A 22,938-nucleotide genomic window follows, 5' to 3' on the forward strand; every position below is an offset into this window, starting at 1 on the left:
AGTTTAATGTAAGTCAGGCATGCGCAAGATTTCGCCCGAGTTGTTCTGGGTATCTTCCTGCAACTTCTTCATAACTTCCGAATTTTTCCACTTCTCTGGAATTGGAGTCACATCGTAGTTGCCAGTGGCCCAATAATAAATATCCCAGTCAGCCTCATCCAAAAGACTGTCATACTCATCTAGTTGTTCCATGTTGAAAGTGTGTAAATGCTTCTTGGCAAATCTAGACAACAACAAGTCACTTTCCAAAATCCCCCTCTTCCGGGATTGGTACGTCAAGCGAGCCCGCTTAATTTCTAATGTTTCGCCTGTTCTGCGGACTGGTTCAATCCTCGAAGCCAACTCGTTATATTCTGGATTCTGTGGCTTACCATAGTTAAGCCATACTCTAGGTGACCCGCCCAAACGTCTGACTGAGTTTTTCCACATTGATGCACTTTGTTCTTGGGATAGAAATTAGTGTCGCAAGAAATAGTGATTGCAGTCGTGCGCGCGCAACCAAAACTCCACAAGATCTAAGGCCAAACTTCGATATCCAGCAAAAAGTAATAAAACATCAACTATAAGGGCTGACCTCTCTGAGAATGGGTAAAGCCGTGTCTAAATTATCCAAGGATGAGATAAAGCAACTTCGTGACCGCACGGTTTTCGACAAGAGAGAGCTTCAGCAATGGTACAAAGGCTTTCTACGTGATTGTCCTTCTGGCCAGCTTTCAGAAGAGGAGTTTGCCAAAGTGTTCAAACAGTTTTTTCCATTTGGCGATCCTTCCGACTATTGTCACTATCTTTTTCGTTGCTTCGATACCGACAACTCCAAGTACATTGACTTCAAGGAATTTATTATTGTTCTTTCACAGACGGCACGAGGTGACACGAATCAAAAACTCGATTTCACATTTCGCTTGTACGACTTTGATAGAGACGGCAAGGTGTATTATGATGATGTTCTAGCTGTTGTCTCTGCCATATATAAAATGGTGGAGCCTATGGTGAAACTAGCACCGGACGAACAGACTCCCCAATTACGAGCGCAAAAGTTGTTTCTGATGTTGGGGAAGGACCCACAAACAGATTATCTTGTGTGTGACGACTTCAAGAAACTTGTCAAGGTAGACCCGTCATTGCTACATTCCTTTGGCTCATATGAAGGTTTTGTTTGAGTCCGCCATTCACTTCATGTACCTATAGCATCTTTACCGTCTTCTACATTTAGTATCACATAATACATACTTTGCAACTAAGAACAGATCCGGATCACCGTCTCTTGGACAGGTATTTTTCGTGAGTATCTCCGTCTTATATAATCAGCCCTAATCAAGGCTACACTCTATCGACGTGTCTCTTCAACTATGTCTAGAATTTTGTCGTGTTCGCTACTAACTCTCTATTTTTTCACTAACATTCTTCGGCACCCTCGCTATTGTTGCCCCTCAACTGCTTCTAATAATCCATCTAAGAGCTCGTCCACCTCGTTAATACCAACGCCTGTGCAAAAGCTTACCACTTTCTTGAACTTTGCGGTCAACGCATTGTAATCAAGCAAGTTATTTAACTCCTGCTGAAGACTGGAATTGACTTCATTATAAGCCTTCAAACGCGCCGAAAGTATACCAGAAGACGGAAGAGCCTCTAAAATTTCTGGTGTGGCTTCCACTGCCTCCCCCTTGATCAACTTCTCATAGATTGGCTTGATAATAAAAGGCTCATCCGCATCGAATTTGACAAGTGTTGAAACCTCAATATCCGAAGAAAACACATCGTCTTTATCCCCTTCTTCCAGCTGGTTTTTCTTGAAAGTTTGAAGCTTATCGGTTATGTTAGCCATTTGAAGTTTCATTGTGTCTACCAGCGATATCCGTTCTGCAATTTTCTTGGAGAAAAAACGATTGTTGGCTGTGATGATTGTAGCATCTCGCAACTCTCTGTTTAGGTTGTTGATTTCTGCCTTTTTAGAATGGATCACTTTTTCGTACTCTTCATTCGTTGAAGATAATAAATCCTGAATAGACTTAAAAATTTTGTTTGAAAGTAAAGATGAACTCACCACTTCGCTTGTGGGAGAAAGTTCTTTAGGTTTCTCCTCTTCCTGTTCGTCTTCCATCTCTCCCACCTCAGCAAAATGCATCAGTTTATTTAAGAATTCCACGCCAGTGCGTACAAGTTGTATCATGTACTCTTCGGAATCATCAGAGATTCCCAAAGTTTCATAGAGATTCTTCATTGCTGAGAGAGAATCCGGGTTCGCATTGCACTTATCTCTGGCTTCTGCTACTACTTTAACGCAATCGAAATCCGAGGCCTTCACACCAGTATTATTGGGCAAGTTCGGGTCTGCACGTAACTCGAGGAACAAATAGACAAACCACTTGAGCTCTAGCTCACCAGCTAGGTGAAGGGCAGTATTGCCATTTTCAGACTCTTGAGCATTGATCATTTTAGTACTAATGTTGAACAAGTTTTTCTCCTTATTCTCATTGGAGACGGCCCACTCCAAAATTTTCTCGAGATAGAACTTCGAACTTTTGTAGTTGTTGGATGCCAGCGACGTCAAGACATGAAAGATAGATTTGTGCTTGCTGTCAAACAACCATAAGTTAGGCCACAACCAATTCCGAAGTATCTCTGTGAAGTTTCCTTTCTCCATGGCATTAGTAACCTGGATCATGGAGATGAGCGGCGATTCACCTTTGTTATCACCACGGATGGGGGAGCATATCTTGAGTTCGATAAAACTGGCCACTAGATTAGTTGAAGCGAGAGTAGAAGCATAGTGCAATGCTGTTTTCCCCAGCAGATCTAACGATACATCTAGTATGGAGGTGAAACTGCCTGCCTTAGGTTCACATTTCGAAAACAATGGCTTGAATTGTTCTTCAATGTCTTTTATAGTGAACGAAACAGAATCTTTACCATCTGTCTTGAAAATCTCACTGAATTTAAGCTTCACTTCTGAAATAAGTGCAATGTTGTTCTCTTCAAAACTCAATGGAGCCAAGCAGTACGGGTAGTTAGAGTTATTCTCCGCTGCAAGCCTGACTGTAAGCAGATCCAGCAGCTCAGTGAGAGCCTTTCTCTTTTTAGAGGGTGATCCTTCGACTTCTCCGAGGTCTTCTTCGTTTGGTCGTTTCTGGGCAGCCAGTTGAACCAGCTCAGGTTTATGCAATTTGTGGAAGTCATGAACGTCAACCAAAAAAAGCTTCTTAACAAGCTCATAAAGATCGAATCTCACTGCAATCAGTACCGCTTTATCGTAAGGAATCCATAATCCACGTATTTGTTCGACCGCGTGTGTTCGGAAATCATTGAACGATGCCAAATGGGTCGGGTTTCCACGAGGTAAGTATTGGGTACTATGGAGTATTTCATTGCGCAAAAAACCACTCACCTGGTCTTTCAGGAAATGTCCGGTCAACACAAGTATCTCCAACATTTGGGAAACGTTGACGTACGAGTCTTGGACGCGCCGCAACACAAGAATGGGCTTGTCCGGCCCCGTCTCCAAAGAGACAGATATTTGCATGAATTTCTGTCCAGAATACACAGCAGCAGAAACTGCAGATGCAACAGCAGTACCAGCTTTCAGTACTGTTGGCGTATTATTCTTGGTGGTCGCCCTTACTGGTGTTTCTGTTGGTCGATGCAAGTGAGTGGTGCTTAGCTGGTTGGAAATGGAATTCGCAGTAGTATCTCCAACATCTTGTGGAGAGTCCATGATGGAAACGGTGAACTGCAGAATGGTATTGCTAGAAAGGGAAGGATATCTTAGCCAGATGGACAATACCAACAAATGGATTAATGCGAGCAAACAGGAAGCGCACTTTTCCCAATTGGGACAAATAGCTTCAGATGCAGACCCGTCCTCAAAACTCCGTCTTACTACTTACTAATTTATACACTAAACGGGAACAACTTGGAGCGTGGATTTGTCAAATGCACATTTTATCATATTCGGTCCTACATTATGGCCCAATTTTCAAAGAGAATCTATTTTCATACCAACATTTATTACTCCAATCTCGCTTCCGAAGCGTGAGTAATGCGAGTTCATTTTTCTTCCATCTTTATCTTTTTTTTTTTTTTTTTTTTTTTCTTCAACAAACAAAGGGAAACGTGTTGATCATGTAGAAGAAGAGAGTTCTAGCATTAATGTCTGTCTCACTAAAGGATTTTTAAGATCACTATCATTACGCCCTTCATCAGTAACGGATGAGGCGAGGTGTACGGATGTCAATAGAGATGGCACTGTTCATCATCACCATCTTATTCCATGGACTACTCAGATAGGGTCAACTCCAAAAAGGGAGCAGGCGCACTTGCAGATAAGCATGAAGCTAATATCCATACTAAACAGAGAATAAAAGAACTTCTCACCAGTCAAGTTCTTGATCTCGATAATGACCCATATGTGTTTCGAAACCACTTAGGTCTTCTAGAATGTCGTCTTTGTTTGACAACACATACGAATGAAGCATCATACATTTCGCACTTAAGCGGAAGAAAACATTCTATGAACCTTGAGAGGCGGCGGGTTTTGGATGAGAAGAACAACCGCAACAAGCTCGGCGGAGAATCCAATGGTGTGTCTATCACCTCTGTCGAGAAAAGACATTGGCAGAAGATTGGTCGGCCCTCGCCCAAAGTCACGAAAATAAGAGACCCCAACTCGTTACAAATGGGATTACTTGTCCAAGTCCAGCTTCCACAGATCACTGTAAAAGAGCCATTTTTTCGGTTCATGTCTTATTACGAGCTTTCGACAAAGAACCAAAATGCGACAAAATCTTTTCTTCATAGAGAAAAGGAAGATTATGAACAAGATGATGATATAGAACCTTCCAAATGGCAGTATTTAGTCATAAGCGCCGAACCATACGAGAACATAGCAATAGCGTTTCCTGCACTGAAGATAATTGACAAACCGGAATCAGAGGAAATGTCCAATTCTTACTGGTGGTTCTGGGATGAAGACTCTAAAGAATTCTTCATCCAGGTTCTTTTCAAGAGCTAAAAGATTAATGGCCAGTTGTTTTATTTCCACATTACGGTTGTCTCCGAGTTTGGAAATTCAAGTATCTCCGCGGTGGTCAATGTATAATACTGCATGAGGAATTAACTCCATTGGACAACAAATTCTAAGTCCGAAGAATGAGCTACGAGAATCTTGAACATTGAACCCGACAAATTTCGGAGCTATGCTCGTAAGATACAAACAAAGTGCTTCATTGAGAATTCTATTGGTTAGCGTCTAACAGCTTTGAACGAAGTGTATGCACATTTGACGTCATATTTAGTGAGCATTACCTTAAAGGGAATGTGTCAAGGGAAAGGTTTATTCAATTGAAAATATAAAGAGTATTTACAGAAAAACCTACTTATAATATTGTAGAGCCACATTAGCAAATCTTTGGCCCAAGAACCTTGCAGTTTTCAAGTCGCCTGGAGAAGGAGTTTGACCAACAACTCCATTAACAGTGCTTCTAGTGGCAGCACCACTAAAGAATCCTGCATGGTTCAACAGATCATACTCCTCGTTGACAGGAACTTTGGCAGGAATGAGTCCTAATGGAACCCAAAGCATACCTTGTTGCGACGAAAAAGTAAATAAGTCAATCAAAGCTCCTTGTTTATCACCTGCGATTGAGGCACCATTTACGAAGCCAGTCGCGATCTTATTTTGAAACGCTCTAGTCATAAACATGGGAGTTGTTTTTTCGAAGAATGATTTTAATCCGGAAGCCAAAGATCCAAAATAGGCTGGAGTTCCCCAAATGAATCCATCGTAATTCTCAAATACTTGGACATTTTTCAGGGCCTCCTCAGCCGTGAATAAGTCCGCTTCGACACCTTCGACAGAGTTAACTCCTTCGAGAACGCTCTCGGCAACTGACTTTGTAGTGCCGAACAGCGAATAGTAGACAATCGCAATCTTGATTTTTGTTTTGGTGACAAAGTTAAAGTGGCCTGAGACGTCGGACATTGTTTCGCAGATATTATTTTTTGAAGTGAGATCCACTGATAGTACTTAAAAATCAATCAGCTCAAGGAAACTGGTGATTAAATACACTGATATCGGATGATTAGGAGGAGGAGATAAGATGCCACAACAGATGCCGCGTAAAATGGCGTTATTTTATATAGAGGTCCTTTGTCGGTTTTAAACCCGATGGGGAATGACTGCATAAACTACGGAGAAGGGACATTTAAATCCGCTTTCTAGAATGTGGTGAGGAACACGAGAGAACACGAGAGCAACCCAAAAAAAATGATATAAATTAGACTTTTTCCCGCCTGGTTTTCTTTTTCAATTACAAAGTACCCAATCAATTATTTCTCGATAATGACTCAAACTGTTTTAGTTTCCGGAGCCTCTGGTTTCATAGCGTTGCACACCGTCAAACACTTATTGGAGAAAGGATACTCCGTGGTGGGATCCGTCAGATCGACCGAAAAGGGTGAAAACCTCAAGAAATTGTTGGGGAGCGACAAGTTTTCCTACGAAATTGTCAAGGACATTGTTGAACCCGGTGCATTTGATGATTTTGTGAAGAAACATCCAGAAGCCACAGTTTTTCTCCATACTGCTTCACCATTCCACTTCAATGTCACTGACGTTAAGAAGGACCTTTTAGAACCTGCTGTGAACGGAACTAGAAATGCATTGTCTGCAGTGAAAAAGTTTGGCCCTCAGATCAAGAGAGTTGTTGTGACCTCCTCATATGCGGCAATCATGTCAACCTTGGATCCTAGCCAGGCTGGATCATCAGTTGTTGAAAATGAAGAAACCTGGAACCCATTGACATGGGAAGGTTCTTTAGAAAATGCTCTTGTTGGTTATTGTGGATCTAAAAAGTTTGCTGAAAAGGCTGCTTGGGACTTTGTGGAACAAGAGAAACCAAACTTTGTCTTGTCTACTGTCAACCCAGTGTATGTTTTCGGCCCACAAGCGTTTGATGCGCTAGTGACAGATAGCTTAAACACCTCTGCTGAAGTAATCAACGGTGTGTTGAAAGCCAAGGGAAGCGACGCAGAAATCCCTAAAGTAAATGCCTTTGCAGTCGATGTCCGTGACGTCGCAGATGCTCACATTGTGGCCTTTGAAAAGAACGAAGCAAAGGGTAAAAGATTGTTGCTTAGTGCCGGACCTTTCACACAACAGACCATTTTGGATGTCTTGCACAAAGATTTTCCAGACAAAACCAAGGCTATTCCTGCTGGAAACCCAGGAGAAGATAAAGAAGCTATCAAGAATTTCCTCACTTTGGACAACTCTTGGACAAAGAGCGTTTTGGGCTTCAAGTTGAAGACCGTCGAGGAGAGTATCCACGATACCGTCGCACAAATCTTCAAGCTCAAGGGTTGATACATATGATTTAGGTTTTCATTTATGGTTTCAAGAGACAAAATCGTCACTAAGTTTTACACATGTAGTTACTTCAGAGAAAATCCGGACATTGAGGACTATCGCAATAAGGAAGAACTGGTCTTAAATATGAGATTAGATCGCTCTTCTATTACCTTTTGTATGACTAACCGATACTCGGATGTGTAACAGTATTACGTGAGCACCCATTCCAATGCAGGAGGACAGTAAAGAAGGAAAGAAGAATGTACAACGAATAACATTTTAGAACATGTCAATGGATTCAAGCAATCATTCAGAAATAAATGAAGAGGAATTATCCCCAGAAATAATTTTTGGTTCGTAAAAATAAGTTCTCTACAAATGAAAAAGTGCTATTTCGATAAATTGGTTGAACTACTATATGAGTGAGAATACTGTACCAAAGTGAAACCGTCAACTACAATGACGCAAACGACACATTTGGAGCAATGCAGGTTTCTACAAAAGTGTCTGGATGCCTACCATCTTGTACAAGCATTCTTGAATGATGAATTAACCCCAAAGACAAGAAACCCACCCTATACATTTCATCCGGAGCGAAGACAGATTGTAAAGGACAAGGTGGTTAAATCCTTGCAAGTATTAGAAACGTCTTTGGAAAAGCACAGGTATGTTAAACTATTGATTATTCGTCGAGGATAATTACGGATTACTAACTGACAGCATTAAGGAGATTGCGATCTCATATAATGGGGGTAAAGACTGCCTTGTGATGCTTCTTTTACTCTTAGCCACCATTCACAAGAAATACTCCTCGGACGTCTATTCGAATCCTTCATTGAACTTGCTACCTAAGGACTTTAAACTTGATTCTATTTACATAAATTCCGAGGTTCCATTTCCCGAGTTAACCGATTTCATACACGAATCCACCCACGAGTACCATTTGAACCAGATCACGATTAAGTCGTCCTTAAAGGACGGCTTTCAGTATTATTTAGATGAAGTGAACTCCAATATCAAAGTTATTATTGTTGGGATACGATACTCCGACCCGTATGGATCTCAACTAAAGTACGAACAAGCCACTGATCACAGCTGGCCCGAATTTATACGAATCCACCCGGTGTTGCATTGGAACTACACAGACATTTGGTACTTTATTCTCGGGTGTAACTTGCTGTACTGTTCGCTTTACGATGAAGGATACACATCGTTAGGAGGTATCGATACAACACAAAAAAATGATTTTTTGAAGGTTGGTGACTCGTACTTGCCAGCTTACATGCTTGAAGAAAAAGCCGATGAAAGGGAACGCACGGGACGTGCCAAACATTGATAATTAGATACGGATATGAACAACACAAACTTTGATATTGTAAATGTCTTTTGTCGCATCAAACGTCACGATCCAAACCCGTGGCGTCTTTCAACACCTTACGAAAATATTCCTCCGAGTGGGGACCCACACCTATTTCTCCCAATGCCAATTCTGCGCTCGTGGTACCGACAGAGACGGGAACATTCACTTTCCCTTGTTCGTACATCTCCAATTTGCGCAACTTGACTAGTAGCTGCACCTCCATTCTATTGTTCTCATCAATGAGATTCTGCAAGTCCTTGATGTACTCGACGGATTTGCTCAAAATCTGGCCCTTGTTTGGTTTCCCATCTTTTGTACCTGTATTACGTGCAGCAAGCTCTTCTGCGGTGCCTTGGTCTTTTGATGAATCTTGGAAATAGTCTGGAGGTATCAAGGTCAACAATTCTTGGATACGGTCATTAATGTGATCACGTCGTTTTCTCTCGTGGCCCTGACCATCATCTTCGTCATCTTGGTCTGACATCACGTGGAACGCCGAATTGCGCCTAGACTGTGGTTTAGAAATCCCGCCCGAACTAGTTCCTTGGAAAGACTGGGACAATTGTTTCTTGATGTCTAGCGACCGACTGAGAAGTTCATTATTAACAGGCGAGCCCGGCTCGTTTTTGATATTTATGCTAGGAATTCGTGGTGACTGGGTTCCAGACCCAGATCCCGAAAGCAGCAAATAATTATCTGAATACGCTGACATGGAAACCAGAATAATTGTTGCTCTCAGAAGTGTGGATAATGGAAACGAAAGTGGGAATGTGGTAGTGCATCTATCATCAATTCCAAAGAGGAAGGATCTTTCTTGTTTTTGGCTAGCAAAAGAAAGTCTCATGTGTTCTCTTTTTCGTATGTTTCAAAATATAAAGCTTGGTTCCAGCTGTACAAGTCTATAACGGTATGAGCATTTTCCATAGGCGATGCATATACCTTCACCGTCATGACTTGAGAACAACTACGAATTATTAGCGCGCCAAATCTAGGTTCTTTAGACCCGTAACTAAAGAAGAGCAGGTGCACGAAAACGCTCTCTTACCAGACACAGACGAACCCCGTGAGTTAATCAACAGACTTTAATGTCTAAAAGTGTATGATGTTGTAGGTATCAATATACTTAGCAACGACAGATCGGTAGAGCTAACTACAAGAGATTTTTAGTCGGATAAAATAGTTTATTCCAAGGCACCTTATGGGTTTCCCACTATGTACATGATATTATGCGCCGAATCGTTGTTTCCTCAACGAGTTTCCTAATTTTCGAAGCTTTGCTCCCAAATTTTTTGCTCTCCTCTCGTCTTCCTGAGACCAGATGGGCATTCCACCAGGATTATATAACGATTTCCCTATTCTCATTGTGTGATAAGACGCCAAAATCTCTTTTATAATGCTGAATGTAGCCAAATCTCCTGCAAAACCGTTGTTTGTCATTTCTAGGAACACTAGTTCCACTTCGCATAAGCTGGCCTTTCCCATGTAGACCCAATAAGTCTTGAGTATCTCGTTGTAAGTCTCCTGGTTACACACAACTGTGTACAAGTTGATGTCCTTTTTGATCGCATGGAAAAGGGTGAGCGCCAATTGCCCATCGTAAAGTTTTGTGTTGAGTACCCGAAGAACACGATTGAAAATGAGAGGCATTGTGTAAACGTTAAGCACAGGTTCGTCCGGCTTGCTTGCACAGTACTTCTCAACTTCTTTGCATGATGCATTGCATCTTTCTTTGAATTCGGCCGCTGTCTCCGATTTCTTTTTGTGTAAGTAGAAAGTATCAATATTGTTGTTTAACAGATGATATCTCTCAAATATGCGAGTAGCAAATTGGATAACCTCCAGTTTTTTCGTGAATCCATCTAAAACCTCAAGGGTAGGAGTAAGGGCAGCTGCCATAGAATCAAGTATTTCCTTCATCGCTGGTTGATCAAGTTGGTCATATTTAAAAGTGCGTTTAGTGCTATTTGCAGAAGAAGCTCCACTTGCATTAAAAGATTCTTGCAAATTCCGCAACACTTGATTTTCCAATTTGTCATCTCTGACTTCAGCTGACTCCTTTTGTGCATAGGTCTCAAAGATATTCTGGAAGAGATTCTGCTCTTCTAGCATCGACACCAGTTTACTCTTGTGACTTTCTCGTGGAGGAAAAAGGTGATCTTCAGTTGTCTTGTCCAAATTTATTGGTAAAGAATGGTCGTATTTTGAATTGTCTGTGATGTCTTGAAATACCTTATCTAGCTCGTTTGATCCAGCCTGGTTTTCGAACACCAAATCTGCAAAGATGTCGTCAAGAAGGCTGTCATCCTTAGGCTTCACATAAGTCTCCTGTGGGCTGACTTTTGATGATTCTTCCTTTGTAGCGATAGAAGCGTTACTTCCATCGTCTCTATCCTCCGTTTGTTTTTTCTTTCCATCTCGCAAGTGCTCTTCTACATTCAATTCAAAGTTGAAGAGATCTTTGTTTCGCACATGGGAAAAGCTCACATGTCGAGTAAACGAAGATAACCCAAAGCGGTTGGCACACAGTCGGGTGTGTCCTACTGCTCGGAAAAACATGCTTTCAAATGGCTTCTCTTAATTAAGCATTCTCTATAAGTCAAATTTTCTAGTGCGCCTGCAAGAGAGGGGAGTGTATATTATGAGATGCGTATATACCAAGATGCGATACTGAAGCCAGCAGATAAACCAAAGTACATTAATTAAGAGTGGGCTCCAAAATCACCAAGTCAGGCTCCTCGATCGTTGCTGGTGGCATTGAAGCCAATTCTGCTTCTCGCTGTAGATTATGAATGTGAAACACTCCTTTATCATCTCCTTGCTCTAGTTTCAAATTCTGACCGTCTTGACCCACTAATTTTGGGTAATCAGCATGGTCAATAGCCCACTCAGATCCTAGCCGATGACACAAGTAACTTACAACGTCGTCACAATAGCCAAGTAAACTAACATCAAAGTTGCAATGCTGAATCGGGTCCTTGTTGATCAAGATTTGTGGTACTTCAGGACGAACCTTATCGACTATATCTGCCACAGGAGCCACTTTAAGAGACGTACCGATGCTGATCACCAAGTCGCAATCGGCCAAATCGCGATTTATATTATCGTGGAAAACACGCGGGAGAGCTTCTCCGAAAAATGTAATGTTAGGCTTCATCACACCATAGCTCTCTTCAATATACGTGTCGTCGTTATCCATGAGCTTCTTTCTCTTTTTCGCACACATAGGACAGTATGGAATCTCCTTCTTGCGCATGAGAGGATACAATGTCTCACCGGGAACTTGATAGCCACAGGTGACGCAAGTGGAAAACGCGAAAGAGCCATGGCACTGAATCATTTTATCTTGCAGAATGCCTGCATTCGCCTCCAAGTTGTCGATGTTTTGAGTGTAATTGCGCAAAAGTTTGTTCTTGTCCTGAAGAAGCTTAATGAATCGATGAAGAGGCGCGTATACATTATCTGGTGGTAGAATCATGTACGCAATGGAATAAAAGATGGATGGGTCGGTGCGAAAAATGTCCAAATCGAACACTTCCTGAGGGTCTGAAAGACCCAAGTTGGAAAGCCGTGAGTAGAAGCCCTTGGAAGAACGGAAGTCGGGGATCCCGAGACTCGTGGAAATTCCAGCGCCCGTGATAACTAGGATCTTTTTTGCAGTACGGAGCTTGTCCAATACATGTTCAACCGTGTAGAAATTTTCTAAACGCGAACGCAACTGGCGAACACGTTTCATTGCCAAGTGCAATAGTTTGATAAGTTGCAACAAGTTTTCTCCCTCGGTTACTGGGGGGATGTTGCGAGGCACGAAGCCCAACTTGATAATGAGGTCCATGATGTTTTCGCTGGTCGCCGTGGGCGGGAGGAAAGTCTCAAGGAACTCCATAACTCCTCGCAGTTTCAAAAACTTGCGTGTTTCGTAGATGGTTTGTTTCATGGACAGCGGTGGGGCATCGGCATCGCTTTTGCCATCATCCTCGTCAATTTCGTCCAAATCAGACGAATCAACACTTGGCGCCGACAGCGACGACGTCAGTGGTACATCAAAGTCTTGAGAGGCAGTCTCCGTAGCATTTTCGCCCGTTTGGTTAGCCTGGTGGTCCGAGCTGGACACCAGGTCCGTGTCTGAGTCTCGCATGAAGGCCTTCGTAAACGGCGCGATGGTGCCCTCTTGTGGCTCTGCTTTTTGCCGCTTGGAAATCCGGCCGAGCTCCGCATCCGAATCGGAGTCTACAAGTACCACTTCCAGGTTACGCGTCAAGCCCATTTGCAATGTCAAACGATGGGACTATGTTGATATGAGAACGGATGGGCGGCGCGACGCGCCCACGTGACCAAAGTGTCAAGGTTATTCCCAATCTGGTGCTATGTTGAAAGTTTGAAGTGTGTCTCATCCGGTTTATACTGCAAGATAAGGTCTATGCTAGCTGATGATGTTTAGGAAAATGAACGTTTTCATGGAACTCGTTCATGCGTTTTGGTGATGAAAAATTCAAGACTGTAAATAGACGACAAACTCGGAACACCAAAGCGCGAAGCGCGCATACCAAGAAAGTAACGTGTTAGTAGATCTGGCTCACGGCTTTATTAGGCGTCGGAGGAATCTGTTGAGACCGCAAACAAAGTCAGTGGGGTGTTCAGTGAAAGTCAGTCAGATGTATATGAAAAATACTTCTCTAACCTGTAGATTGTGTCATGTAACATAAACTGAACAACCATTCCGGAGAAGCCTTGACCTGCATAATGGTTCGTTGCCCGAGACTCGAAACGTCCGCTTTTCCTCCTTTTCCACCTTCTTTCTTCTTAGCTATGTTGGACAACGTTGAATTTATCAAAACTCCGCCAGCTAAACCGCAGCCTAAGGCTTCGGCCGAGTGCGGGATCATGACCACTGACTCCCCTACAATTCACAATGCGCCATTGCCAGCTGATGGCCCTGGATCTAAGCACTTTTCCAATTGGGCCATGCTCGGTTTCTTGGTGTTGATTCCATATTTCATCACGCGTAAGTTGGGTCTTGGATTCAAGACATGGCTTTTCTTTTTTTTGGTTCTTGCTCTTCCCATCTTAATGGCATACTGGACACTTTTGTCGTCTTATTCACCTCGTCTCAATGAAAAGGTTAAGTTGCCAGGCAAACCAATTTCCCACTACTTGGAATTCCACACCCCAGAGTTGAAAGCCAAATATGTTGACTCAAATGGTGGTCAAGGTACTAAGATCCCAATGGAAACCTTCCATGAGTTGTATTTCGATGGAAAAGTGTCCTTCAAGGGCGACTGTTTGGACGTCATGGAGTACAGACATGACTGGGCCAACTTCCGCTTCACCTTGTCTCTTTTCCGTTTCTTTTTGCTCGGTATGATTCCTGAAGTTATCATGCATTCGAAGTCTCAAGATGAGGAGCAAGTAAGAGACCATTACGACAGAGGTGACGATTTCTACACATGGTTCTTGGGCCCTCGCATGATCTACACTTCTGGCTGTATTAGTGACATTACCAAAGAGGAAACGTTGGAAGAATTGCAAGATAACAAGTTGAATGTTGTTGCATCCAAGATCCAATTGAAGGAATCAGATCACGTTTTGGACTTGGGTTGTGGTTGGGGCACCTGGGCCACTTTTGGTTCCTCTCAGTTTGGCGCGAAGTTTACTGGAATCACCTTAGGTAAAAACCAAACCAAATGGGGAAATGAACTTTTGTCCAAGTATGGAGTTTCCAACTCACAATCTGAAATCGTGTGCTGTGACTACAGAGACGCACCTCCTTCAAAGAAAGCCAATGGTAAGTACGACAAGATCACATGTCTCGAGATGGCCGAACACGTCGGTATTAGAAGATTTGGTGCCTTTTTGGCCCAGGTGCATGAAGCATTGGAAGACGATGGTATTTTCTTCTTGCAGTACGCTGGATTGAGAAAGAACTGGCAATACGAAGACTTGGTGTGGGGTTTGTTCATGAACAAGTACATCTTCCCTGGCGCTGATGCGTCGACGCCATTGGCTTTCGTTGTGAGCGCATTGGAAAGCGCAGGTTTTGAGATTGTCACGCTCGACAACATTGGTGTTTCCTACTCCGCTACCTTGTGGAGATGGTACAGAAACTGGATGGGCAACAAAGACAACGCCATCAACAAGTACGGTATCAAGTGGTTTAGAATCTGGGAATACTTTTTGGCCTCCTCCACTATCACTTCGAGACAATCGGGTGCCACGTGCTACCAGTTTGTTTTGAGAAAAAACATCAATTCCTACCACAGAATCAACTACGTGCCATCGATGAACGGCATCTTGACCCCAGCCAAGAATGGTATCAAGTGGGCCAAAGAGTAAATGGTCTAGTCATTCTGTCCCAAGTGTATAGCGAACTGATAGTGGTTTTTTCCTGCACGTAGTTCCGGCACCAGAGCCCTTGGCGCTCGGAAGTCACCGATCGCCAGGGTATGTTGCAATATCCGTCTGTCCGCAGCCAATCAGAGATACGTATTCGGGTAATATGCACGCTTATCGGTCCGATGGAATGCTGCATGGAAACCTGTACCGCAGGCGCCTAAGTGCGGAGGCTTCCCCATAGTTAATCTTCACAGGCACAATAGGTCGCTGACTCCGACCGCCGAGTATCCGCTGGAACGGGAAATCCGGGGTACACATGTTCCTTTTTTTGCGGATCGGTATAAAAGGCCCCGGCCCCTCATTCTGAATCTCACTTTTCATATTTCATTTCCTTCCATTTTTATTGTGACAATGTCTTCTCCTTTTCCAACCACTGCCCTGAAAGCCCACGGGGTGCAGATTTTGGGTCCGATCCCATCCAATGCCAAGCACATTTTCACTCCAGAAACGTTGGCTTTTGTCGCCACGTTGCACCGCAACTTCCAAGGCCAGAGGAAGAAGTTATTGGCTGCCAGAAAAGAGCAACAAAAATTGAGAGATTCTGGTGTGTTGCCAGACTTTTTACCTGAGACTGCTCACATCAGAGAAGACCCCACTTGGACTGGTCCTCCATTGGCTCCCGGCTTGAGAGACCGTAGAGTCGAGATCACGGGCCCAACCGACAGAAAGATGGTGATTAATGCCTTGAACTCTGGTGTGGCTACATACATGGCAGATTTCGAAGACTCCTTGACTCCAGCATGGGACAATTTGGTTGATGGCCAAGTCAATTTGTACGACGCTGTGAGAAGAAACTTGTCCTTTTCTTCCAATGGTAAGGAATACAGGCTCAAGGTTGAACCAGGAAAGTACATCCCCACATTGATTGTACGCCCAAGAGGATGGCATTTGGACGAGAAACACGTTTTGGTTGACGGTGAACCCGTTTCTGGTGGTATTTTCGACTTTGCTGTGTACTTTTTCAACAATGCTAAGGAGGCCATTGCACAGGGTTTTGGCCCTTACTTCTACTTGCCCAAGATGGAGCATCACTTAGAGGCCAAGTTGTGGAACGATATCTTCAACCATGCACAAGACTACATTGGAATCCCAAGAGGAACCATCAGAGGATCTGTTTTGATTGAAACTTTACCTGCTGCTTTCCAAATGGACGAGATTATTTATCAATTGAGATCGCACATTGGTGGCTTGAACTGTGGAAGATGGGACTACATCTTCTCTTACATCAAGTCATTGAGAAACCACAAGGAGTTCATTTTGCCAGACAGATCACAGGTGACCATGGCAGCTCCATTCATGTCATCTTATGTTAAACTCTTGGTGCACACATGCCACAAGAGACAGGTTCACGCTTTAGGTGGAATGGCCGCACAGATCCCTATCAAGACAGATGAGGCCAGAAACAGAGCTGCCTTGGAAAATGTTGCCAAAGACAAGTTGCGTGAGGTTTTGGCTGGCTGTGACTCATGCTGGGTCGCACATCCAGCTTTGGTTCCAGTGGTGTTGAAGGTTTTCAATGAGCACATGAAAGGCCCTAACCAAATCAATGTTCCTCCAAGAGAACCCTACAAGCCAGTTACTGCAAGAGACTTGTTGAGTCCATTTGTTCCTGGTGCAAAAATCACCGAACAAGGTATCAGAGCCAATTGTATCATTGGTTTGTCATACATTGAGGCTTGGTTGCGTAACGTTGGATGTGTTCCAATCAACTACTTGATGGAGGATGCCGCGACCGCGGAAGTATCTAGAACCCAACTCTGGCAGTGGGTTACTCATGGTGCTACTACTGACACCGGCAAGCTCATCGACAAGTCTTACGTCTCGAAGCTTTTGACAGAGGAATACGAGAAGTTGGTGAAGGCAGCAAAGCCAGGTAACAAGTTCAAGAGAGCTTTGGAGTACTTCAAGCCCGAGGCTACTGGAGAGAAATACTCTGACTTTGTCACCACATTGATCTACAATGATGTCACCACAATTGGCAGACCTATTACGGCTGAGAAATTGTAGTTTATTTATGTTGTACAGAAATCAAATGTCTAGCAATTATTTTGTGTAAACGTAGATATTACAAAGCTATGTTTGTACAAGGAAAATTAGAAAAAGAAACGCTGTCTATAAGTTCAAATTGAGTCCCATTGTGTTCTAAAAATGTTTGCTGCATTGTAAGTTCTGTCATTTGTTTGGAATTACATAGTCCTCCCTCCAAAATTGTGCATTTATGCTGATAAGGGTATTAATCACAGGCTATTTGAAGATCATTGTCTAGCATCCACTTTTTACTTTGTTCTTGCTTCAGGATATGCCTATTTGAAGCAAATTGATACATTACATTCCATACGCTTTAAAACACCCATAATTCACATGTTATACCGTAAATTCCATAGCTACCTACCGCGTTTCGCCTTCAGAAGCGCTGACATTCTCTTTTACCTCTGAGTTTGCCTTTAAGTCTCCGACAAACTTATTGTAGTTCTCCTTGTTGTCGATTTCCAGGTGAATGTTTCTGTTCTCTGGGCCTAAGAATGTCACGACCAAGTTGTAAGCAAAAACAGCACCAACGAAAATGGCCATCACTTTTCCATCATCGTGAATAATTTCACCGTGCTTATTCTTGATCAAGAAGTGCTTACCTAATTGGGATTCGATTGTGGAGGAAGCAGAAGATGCCAAATTACCCAATTGATAAGCCATACCAACGATGAAAGATTTGAATTCAGGGTGAGCTAACTCCGACAAGTGAGCTGGAATAACACCAAAGGCACCTTGAACGAAAAATTGCAAGAAAAACACGGCAGCATTGATACCAGTGTTTCTCACGAAAGCCCAAGGGTAAATCATTGCACCGCCACCGATACAACAGATGATGATAGACAATCTTCTTCCCACGAAGTTGGAAAAGTGACCCACGATAAGACCTCCAATAATGGCACCAATGTTGGCAACACAGTTTGTAACTGTAGATTTGTCGCTTGAAAACTCCAATTGTTGGGTCAAGAAAGTAGGATACAAATCCTGGGAGCCATGCGACATAAAGTTGAAACCTGCCATCAAGCAGATCATGTAAATCATCATAAGCCAGTAAATCTTGAGAGCTTTTCCAGCCTTCTTCCAGAAACTGTCTGGGACGATGCCAGATTCTCTCTCCAAAATAATCTTCAATTTCTTTTGCTTGAAAGCATTAGTCTCAGGCAACAAGGCTCTAGCAACAGTGATTAAAAAGGAAACACAAGCAGCAAACCAGTACATGGCTTTCCACTTATGGCGTTGAGTGTCAGCCAAAGCTCTAGTGAAAATAACAGCCAATAAATAACCAAAGGCGTAACCCTGTTGAAGGAAACCAGAAATAAAACCTTTTGCACGTGGAGGACAATCGTCTAAGGCAAGAGCAGCAGCGTTACCGTAGATACCTCCCATGATGACACCAAAAATTGCTCTGACACCCAAAAACTGCTTAAAGGTGGAGATGAAGGAACATCCAATTTGAACACACATCATCAATGCCAAGTTAACGACAAAGGGCCACTTGGTACCGTACCGGTCACCCAAGTAACCAAACAAAAACGCACCAACAGATCTCAACATAAGAACCAAAGTGATTGCCCAAGTGATGTCAGTTGTGGATTTGTGCAACTGCTCAGATAAAACATGAACGTTAAGAGAGATGGTGAAAAAGTCAAATGCGTCCCAAGTCCATCCCATGAACGCACAGAGAATGAACTTCCATTGTTTCCAGGTGATTTCCTTCAAACCAGGCAATGGGTTCAAGAGGTCTCTGTTTGCATTCATGTACTCTTTCGTTGGAATCAACTCTGAGAATCTTGTGGCAAAGTAGCGACGGATGTCCGCTGGTGCAAAAGAGGGTTTTTCCATCACTTTGTCAGCAGTGGGCAAGATGCTGTCTATGTCCTGGTGTTGCTCCAAGTCCAGGTGGTGCTCCATGTCTTTAGTCATCGTAAGCGAATATAAGAGGAAGAAAATAAAAGCGAGATTAAAAAACGCAGTTGAGAAGAAAAGAAATCTAACAAAAAAATAACAACGACTTCAAGAGGCGGCTATTGCTGTGATTTTAACCCTAACCGAAAAAAAAATTCGACGTTTTCCCAAAGCAAACCCAATGAATGCAAGTATGCACCCGGCTGGCATCGGCTGCACGTTATCTGCAGACGCGCCATGACACATGTAACTGAGCGCGCGGCGAACAATTTGACGCCTTTCATTGGAGGAGACGGAATCGTAATATCTCGGACCTTGAGCTCCGTGTGGGGACGTACATTGTCAATATGTTACAATGAAAGTGCTAGCTCAAAGCGACAACGGTATTGTCCAGTTTTTGGCAGAATATGTCAAACCTAACGTCTTCTGTGCCAAGAAAGTAAGGGCCTGTCAAAAATTTGCTTGTTCTCTGCCCCTCTTTGAACAAGGCAAGTGGGGTGGCGGGGTGAGGGGGAGGTAAAGGACAACAAAAAAAAACGCTTAAAATTATCTTTTCCTGCCTGTAGCGGGCTCATGTCTCCCGTTCGATTTGTAACTCTGTGCATCTTTCAGCCTTCCTCCCCATATCCGGACGCAAGGCAGCGTAGTGAGATGAAACGTCCCGGAGTTTTCTTTGAGTTTACCCCACTTACTTCTACGATGTGGTAAACTATAAGCGATGGCTGCGTGTACGATTCTACAAATACGTAAGCATGTTGGGACTTTAAATTTTTTTCTCGATGTTTTTTGACGTCATTGAGGATTGATAGATCTCATTTTCTTCTGTTTCGTTGTATCAAATTTTAAGGGTTACACTACCTAACTTTTGTCTTTTCTGATTCGACTTTCCGTGACCGAAGGTAGTCCTATTTTCTAGAATATTCGAACTGTTGAATATCCTTGGCAATTCCCAACCTGCCCTATCTGGTTCAGTTTCCGGGTATTTTTGTTGTTTCCGGAGATAGATTATTGGCTCCGAAAGCTATCATGCATACGATCACTTTCCTCGAATTCGGACTAACGGCGTACAGAAGTAGTATCGCGCGCTCAAAAACATGGAAAAAAGTGGCAAAGTTATCACAAAATTTACTAATGTAGCGAGAAAGGCAAATGGTGGACCGCAGCGTTATCATCATTTGCTTTCATTTTGGTTCCACCTGATATCTTCTTGAGACAAACACTGATCCTAACACTTACATGACTTGTCCGGGGATTCCATAAAATTTCCGCGCTTCCGCTTCGATTGCTTGATTGGCCAACTATTTCTTCCATTTTGCCTAGAACATGTATTGCCCCACATTATTGTGCATAACCCGGGGTAACATTGCGCGCATAAGCACCATTTACGGGAACACCTCTTCGGAAACTTGAAGAACCATTTGTCATGAGACCATTTTCTTCTTTCACGTCGTAGTGGCACCTGTCCTTCTTCTCCACTGGTGGTGTCCCTTCTTCCGAACCCGCGCCTCTAATTTAGGTGTAGCCACGACTTCTTGAAGTAGCGCGTGTCAGAATAAAGGTCAACAACACATTCAACATATGATGCTTTCAGCACGCAAATGGCGAATGTTCCTTGTGGCCGTGGCCACGTTGTTAGTGGTTAGTGTGCTTTATTCCAAACGAGAGCGTTATGAAGCTCCAAAAACTCCTGTGGCTGTTCCAGAAGCTGCGAATGGGAAAGGCGGGAAGTCTCTCATTGAATCAACAAACAATGACAAGGTGGACGCGGCCATCAACAATGAGATCTCGAAACACAAAGATGGTGAAAGCAGTGGAACAAAAGCAAATAAAGAAGAGGCTGCTGCAGATGATTTCGATCCGGCAAAAGAGTTTCTCGAGATACGGTCTATTGCACCCATGACTGTGTTTTCCAAAACGTACTGTCCATACTCGCAACGGTTGAAACAGCTTTTGCGTGATAACTATAGCATCACACCAGAACCTATTATTGTCGAGTTGGATAAACACAAACACGGCAAGGAGCTCCAGGAGTACTTGAAAACTATAACGGACAGAAGCACTGTGCCTAACGTTTTAGTCGGTACCAAGAGCCACACAAGCCGAGGAGGTAGCGACGACTTTCTCTCGCTTCACAGCGAGAACAAATTGGCCGATATGTTGAACACCTGGGGCGACAAGGAGTTATCGGCCAAGCGCATTGAGGCACCATCTAATGTCTAGACCTGTCCTTAAAAAGTGCCCACTGTCTATAGAGAATCAGCAAGAGGGGTTATTGGTTGTATATATTCATCAATCCCAGGCACCACTGCATAGATATATCATCTGAATGGTAATTAACTAAACTTGTCTCCACTACATTAGAATCGATGCGCATCTAGCATGAATGTAGGCATCGCCAACGATGTGAGCCGCTATTACTTTGCAACCATTTTTACTAACGTCATACTTACTCCCATCTGAACCACTGAAAGAGAGCAGCACTTCTACGACCTTATAGCAGCTGAGCTAATGTAACATTAAAGTAATACACAAACAAATTTCTTTATACAGATTTGTCATGCAATTTAGAACTTCGCAAATTGCTTGGTCTTGGCAGCAGACACAGCAACCTTCAAGACGTTGAATCTAACGGTCTTGGAAAGTGGTCTACATTGACCAACAACAACAACGTCACCTTCTTGAACACGGAAAGCTGGGGAGACGTGGGCAGCAACGTTCTTGTGTCTCTTCTCGTATCTGTTGTATTTCTTGACAAAGTGGAGGTAGTCTCTTCTGATGATGATAGTTCTGTGCATTTTGGTGGAGACAACAGTACCAGTCAAAAGCTTACCTCTGATGGAAACTTCACCAACAAATGGACACTTCTTGTCGATGTAAGAACCTTCGATGGCAGACTTTGGGGTCTTGAAGCCCAAACCGACTTCCTTGACCCATCTCTTGGTCTTTCTGTTACCCTTAGACTTTGGGTTGGTGAAGATGTGAGGTTGCTAGAAAGATTAGTATTCATTAGTGGATAGAAGTATATGCTTGAAGATGCTTCTTGGTATACCATCTGGTCAAATTGTGGAAATTCATGAGAAGAATTCTCACATTCTGCCAAGTGGAAGTAACGTCAATATACCATCATCTATCTCGAGACTGAAGCATCCAGGCACATGGGTTAAACTGGATATATGGGAATGGAACATACCTTTTGGAAAGCTCTTTCAGATTGAACGGTCAATTCAGTAGCCATCTTGTCGAGTTGTTGTTCTAGTAACTAGATTGAAAGAGTAGAATTTTTTTGCGTATAATGGTCGCGGGAGAAATTTTCAAACGTGCCAGACACAATCTTGGAGTTGGGTGCAGGTCTTCCAGGGCTTGTGCCCTATGTGACCGTTCGCACGAGCTTATGTGTGGAAATACATACACAGATAGAAGGCCCAGGCTACCATCGTTTTAACTATTTCAGGCATTGCCGTAATAGGATCAAGGATCCATTCATGTCACTCTAGTTTTGTTAAGAACACCGGCCGTTGTTGAGACGAAGTGGTGTACTGAAATACTGATATTATCACGTGATGCTAAAGTTTGTGAATCTGCATCGGACTGATGTACGTTTCAGGGAAGCCTGAAACAATGTTTGAGTAGGTATTGGTATATTATTGATAATCGAACTGTATCTGTTCACTAAAAGCTGATAGCTACGTGTGTGGAGCAACAAACTACTTCGCAGGTTTTGCGATGCATCACAATATATAAGCTTCACTTGCATATACCGTAATTGCTAACATTAGCTCCTTACTTGGATGAATAGGACTGGGTTTTTCATTTATCGGCGTTGTTCATTTTTCCAATACACTTCCTGAATCTATTGCTTATTCTCACAATGTCTTTTGTCGTTCGTTTTCCGTGTAGCTTCTTCAGCTCG

General features: G+C 43.1%; 15 protein-coding genes across 15 annotated transcripts; 7 read left to right on the top strand and 8 right to left on the bottom strand. All coding sequences in view use genetic code 12, as the record gives it.

Moving 5' to 3' along the window:
- Nucleotides 1–3: 3 nt before the first annotated feature.
- On the bottom strand, nucleotides 4–429 carry FOB63_002071 (succinate dehydrogenase assembly factor; the record flags this gene model as incomplete). Its single annotated transcript, XM_002617781.1, has 1 exon — nucleotides 4–429. The coding sequence occupies one exon, from the start codon at nucleotides 427–429 to the stop codon at nucleotides 4–6; it is 426 nt and encodes a 141-aa protein (XP_002617827.1).
- Nucleotides 430–584: 155 nt separating this feature from the next.
- On the top strand, nucleotides 585–1,160 carry ncs1 (frequenin; the record flags this gene model as incomplete). Its single annotated transcript, XM_002617780.1, has 1 exon — nucleotides 585–1,160. The coding sequence occupies one exon, from the start codon at nucleotides 585–587 to the stop codon at nucleotides 1,158–1,160; it is 576 nt and encodes a 191-aa protein (XP_002617826.1).
- A 257-nt stretch (nucleotides 1,161–1,417) lies between these two features.
- SWI6 (transcriptional regulator) lies at nucleotides 1,418–3,712 on the bottom strand (the record flags this gene model as incomplete). Its single annotated transcript, XM_002617779.1, has 1 exon — nucleotides 1,418–3,712. One exon carries the CDS (start codon nucleotides 3,710–3,712, stop codon nucleotides 1,418–1,420), a length of 2,295 nt encoding a protein of 764 aa, XP_002617825.1.
- Nucleotides 3,713–4,267: 555 nt separating this feature from the next.
- Nucleotides 4,268–5,008, top strand: FOB63_002074 (uncharacterized protein; the record flags this gene model as incomplete). The annotated part of the gene is made up of 1 exon (XM_002617778.1): nucleotides 4,268–5,008. The coding sequence occupies one exon, from the start codon at nucleotides 4,268–4,270 to the stop codon at nucleotides 5,006–5,008; it is 741 nt and encodes a 246-aa protein (XP_002617824.1).
- A 360-nt stretch (nucleotides 5,009–5,368) lies between these two features.
- FOB63_002075 (flavodoxin family protein) lies at nucleotides 5,369–5,977 on the bottom strand (the record flags this gene model as incomplete). The annotated part of the gene is made up of 1 exon (XM_002617777.1): nucleotides 5,369–5,977. The coding sequence occupies one exon, from the start codon at nucleotides 5,975–5,977 to the stop codon at nucleotides 5,369–5,371; it is 609 nt and encodes a 202-aa protein (XP_002617823.1).
- A 360-nt stretch (nucleotides 5,978–6,337) lies between these two features.
- On the top strand, nucleotides 6,338–7,360 carry FOB63_002076 (SDR family oxidoreductase; the record flags this gene model as incomplete). Its single annotated transcript, XM_002617776.1, has 1 exon — nucleotides 6,338–7,360. One exon carries the CDS (start codon nucleotides 6,338–6,340, stop codon nucleotides 7,358–7,360), a length of 1,023 nt encoding a protein of 340 aa, XP_002617822.1.
- A 444-nt stretch (nucleotides 7,361–7,804) lies between these two features.
- Nucleotides 7,805–8,681, top strand: FAD1 (FMN adenylyltransferase; the record flags this gene model as incomplete). Its single annotated transcript, XM_002617775.2, has 2 exons — nucleotides 7,805–8,010; nucleotides 8,066–8,681. The coding sequence occupies 2 exons, from the start codon at nucleotides 7,805–7,807 to the stop codon at nucleotides 8,679–8,681; spliced, it is 822 nt and encodes a 273-aa protein (XP_002617821.2).
- A 58-nt stretch (nucleotides 8,682–8,739) lies between these two features.
- Nucleotides 8,740–9,549, bottom strand: RTG1 (Rtg1p; the record flags this gene model as incomplete). The annotated part of the gene is made up of 1 exon (XM_002617774.1): nucleotides 8,740–9,549. The coding sequence occupies one exon, from the start codon at nucleotides 9,547–9,549 to the stop codon at nucleotides 8,740–8,742; it is 810 nt and encodes a 269-aa protein (XP_002617820.1).
- A 380-nt stretch (nucleotides 9,550–9,929) lies between these two features.
- On the bottom strand, nucleotides 9,930–11,261 carry FOB63_002079 (uncharacterized protein; the record flags this gene model as incomplete). The annotated part of the gene is made up of 1 exon (XM_002617773.1): nucleotides 9,930–11,261. The coding sequence occupies one exon, from the start codon at nucleotides 11,259–11,261 to the stop codon at nucleotides 9,930–9,932; it is 1,332 nt and encodes a 443-aa protein (XP_002617819.1).
- Nucleotides 11,262–11,400: 139 nt separating this feature from the next.
- Nucleotides 11,401–12,969, bottom strand: FOB63_002080 (Sir2 family protein; the record flags this gene model as incomplete). The annotated part of the gene is made up of 1 exon (XM_002617772.1): nucleotides 11,401–12,969. The coding sequence occupies one exon, from the start codon at nucleotides 12,967–12,969 to the stop codon at nucleotides 11,401–11,403; it is 1,569 nt and encodes a 522-aa protein (XP_002617818.1).
- A 476-nt stretch (nucleotides 12,970–13,445) lies between these two features.
- MTS1 (Mts1p) lies at nucleotides 13,446–15,035 on the top strand (the record flags this gene model as incomplete). The annotated part of the gene is made up of 1 exon (XM_002617771.2): nucleotides 13,446–15,035. The coding sequence occupies one exon, from the start codon at nucleotides 13,446–13,448 to the stop codon at nucleotides 15,033–15,035; it is 1,590 nt and encodes a 529-aa protein (XP_002617817.2).
- A 411-nt stretch (nucleotides 15,036–15,446) lies between these two features.
- On the top strand, nucleotides 15,447–17,102 carry MLS1 (malate synthase; the record flags this gene model as incomplete). The annotated part of the gene is made up of 1 exon (XM_002617770.1): nucleotides 15,447–17,102. The coding sequence occupies one exon, from the start codon at nucleotides 15,447–15,449 to the stop codon at nucleotides 17,100–17,102; it is 1,656 nt and encodes a 551-aa protein (XP_002617816.1).
- Nucleotides 17,103–17,483: 381 nt separating this feature from the next.
- Nucleotides 17,484–19,046, bottom strand: FOB63_002083 (Major Facilitator Superfamily protein; the record flags this gene model as incomplete). Its single annotated transcript, XM_002617769.1, has 1 exon — nucleotides 17,484–19,046. One exon carries the CDS (start codon nucleotides 19,044–19,046, stop codon nucleotides 17,484–17,486), a length of 1,563 nt encoding a protein of 520 aa, XP_002617815.1.
- A 1,560-nt stretch (nucleotides 19,047–20,606) lies between these two features.
- Nucleotides 20,607–21,248, top strand: FOB63_002084 (glutathione-disulfide reductase; the record flags this gene model as incomplete). Its single annotated transcript, XM_002617768.1, has 1 exon — nucleotides 20,607–21,248. The coding sequence occupies one exon, from the start codon at nucleotides 20,607–20,609 to the stop codon at nucleotides 21,246–21,248; it is 642 nt and encodes a 213-aa protein (XP_002617814.1).
- A 344-nt stretch (nucleotides 21,249–21,592) lies between these two features.
- Nucleotides 21,593–22,263, bottom strand: FOB63_002085 (40S ribosomal protein uS17; the record flags this gene model as incomplete). Its single annotated transcript, XM_066102208.1, has 2 exons — nucleotides 21,593–22,015; nucleotides 22,219–22,263. 2 exons carry the CDS (start codon nucleotides 22,261–22,263, stop codon nucleotides 21,593–21,595), a joined length of 468 nt encoding a protein of 155 aa, XP_065958499.1.
- Between the last annotated feature and the right edge of the window lie 675 nt (nucleotides 22,264–22,938).

This window comes from Clavispora lusitaniae, assembly GCF_014636115.1.
Source record: "Clavispora lusitaniae strain FDAARGOS_655 chromosome Unknown tig00000038_pilon, whole genome shotgun sequence".
NCBI lineage: Eukaryota > Fungi > Ascomycota > Pichiomycetes > Serinales > Metschnikowiaceae > Clavispora > Clavispora lusitaniae.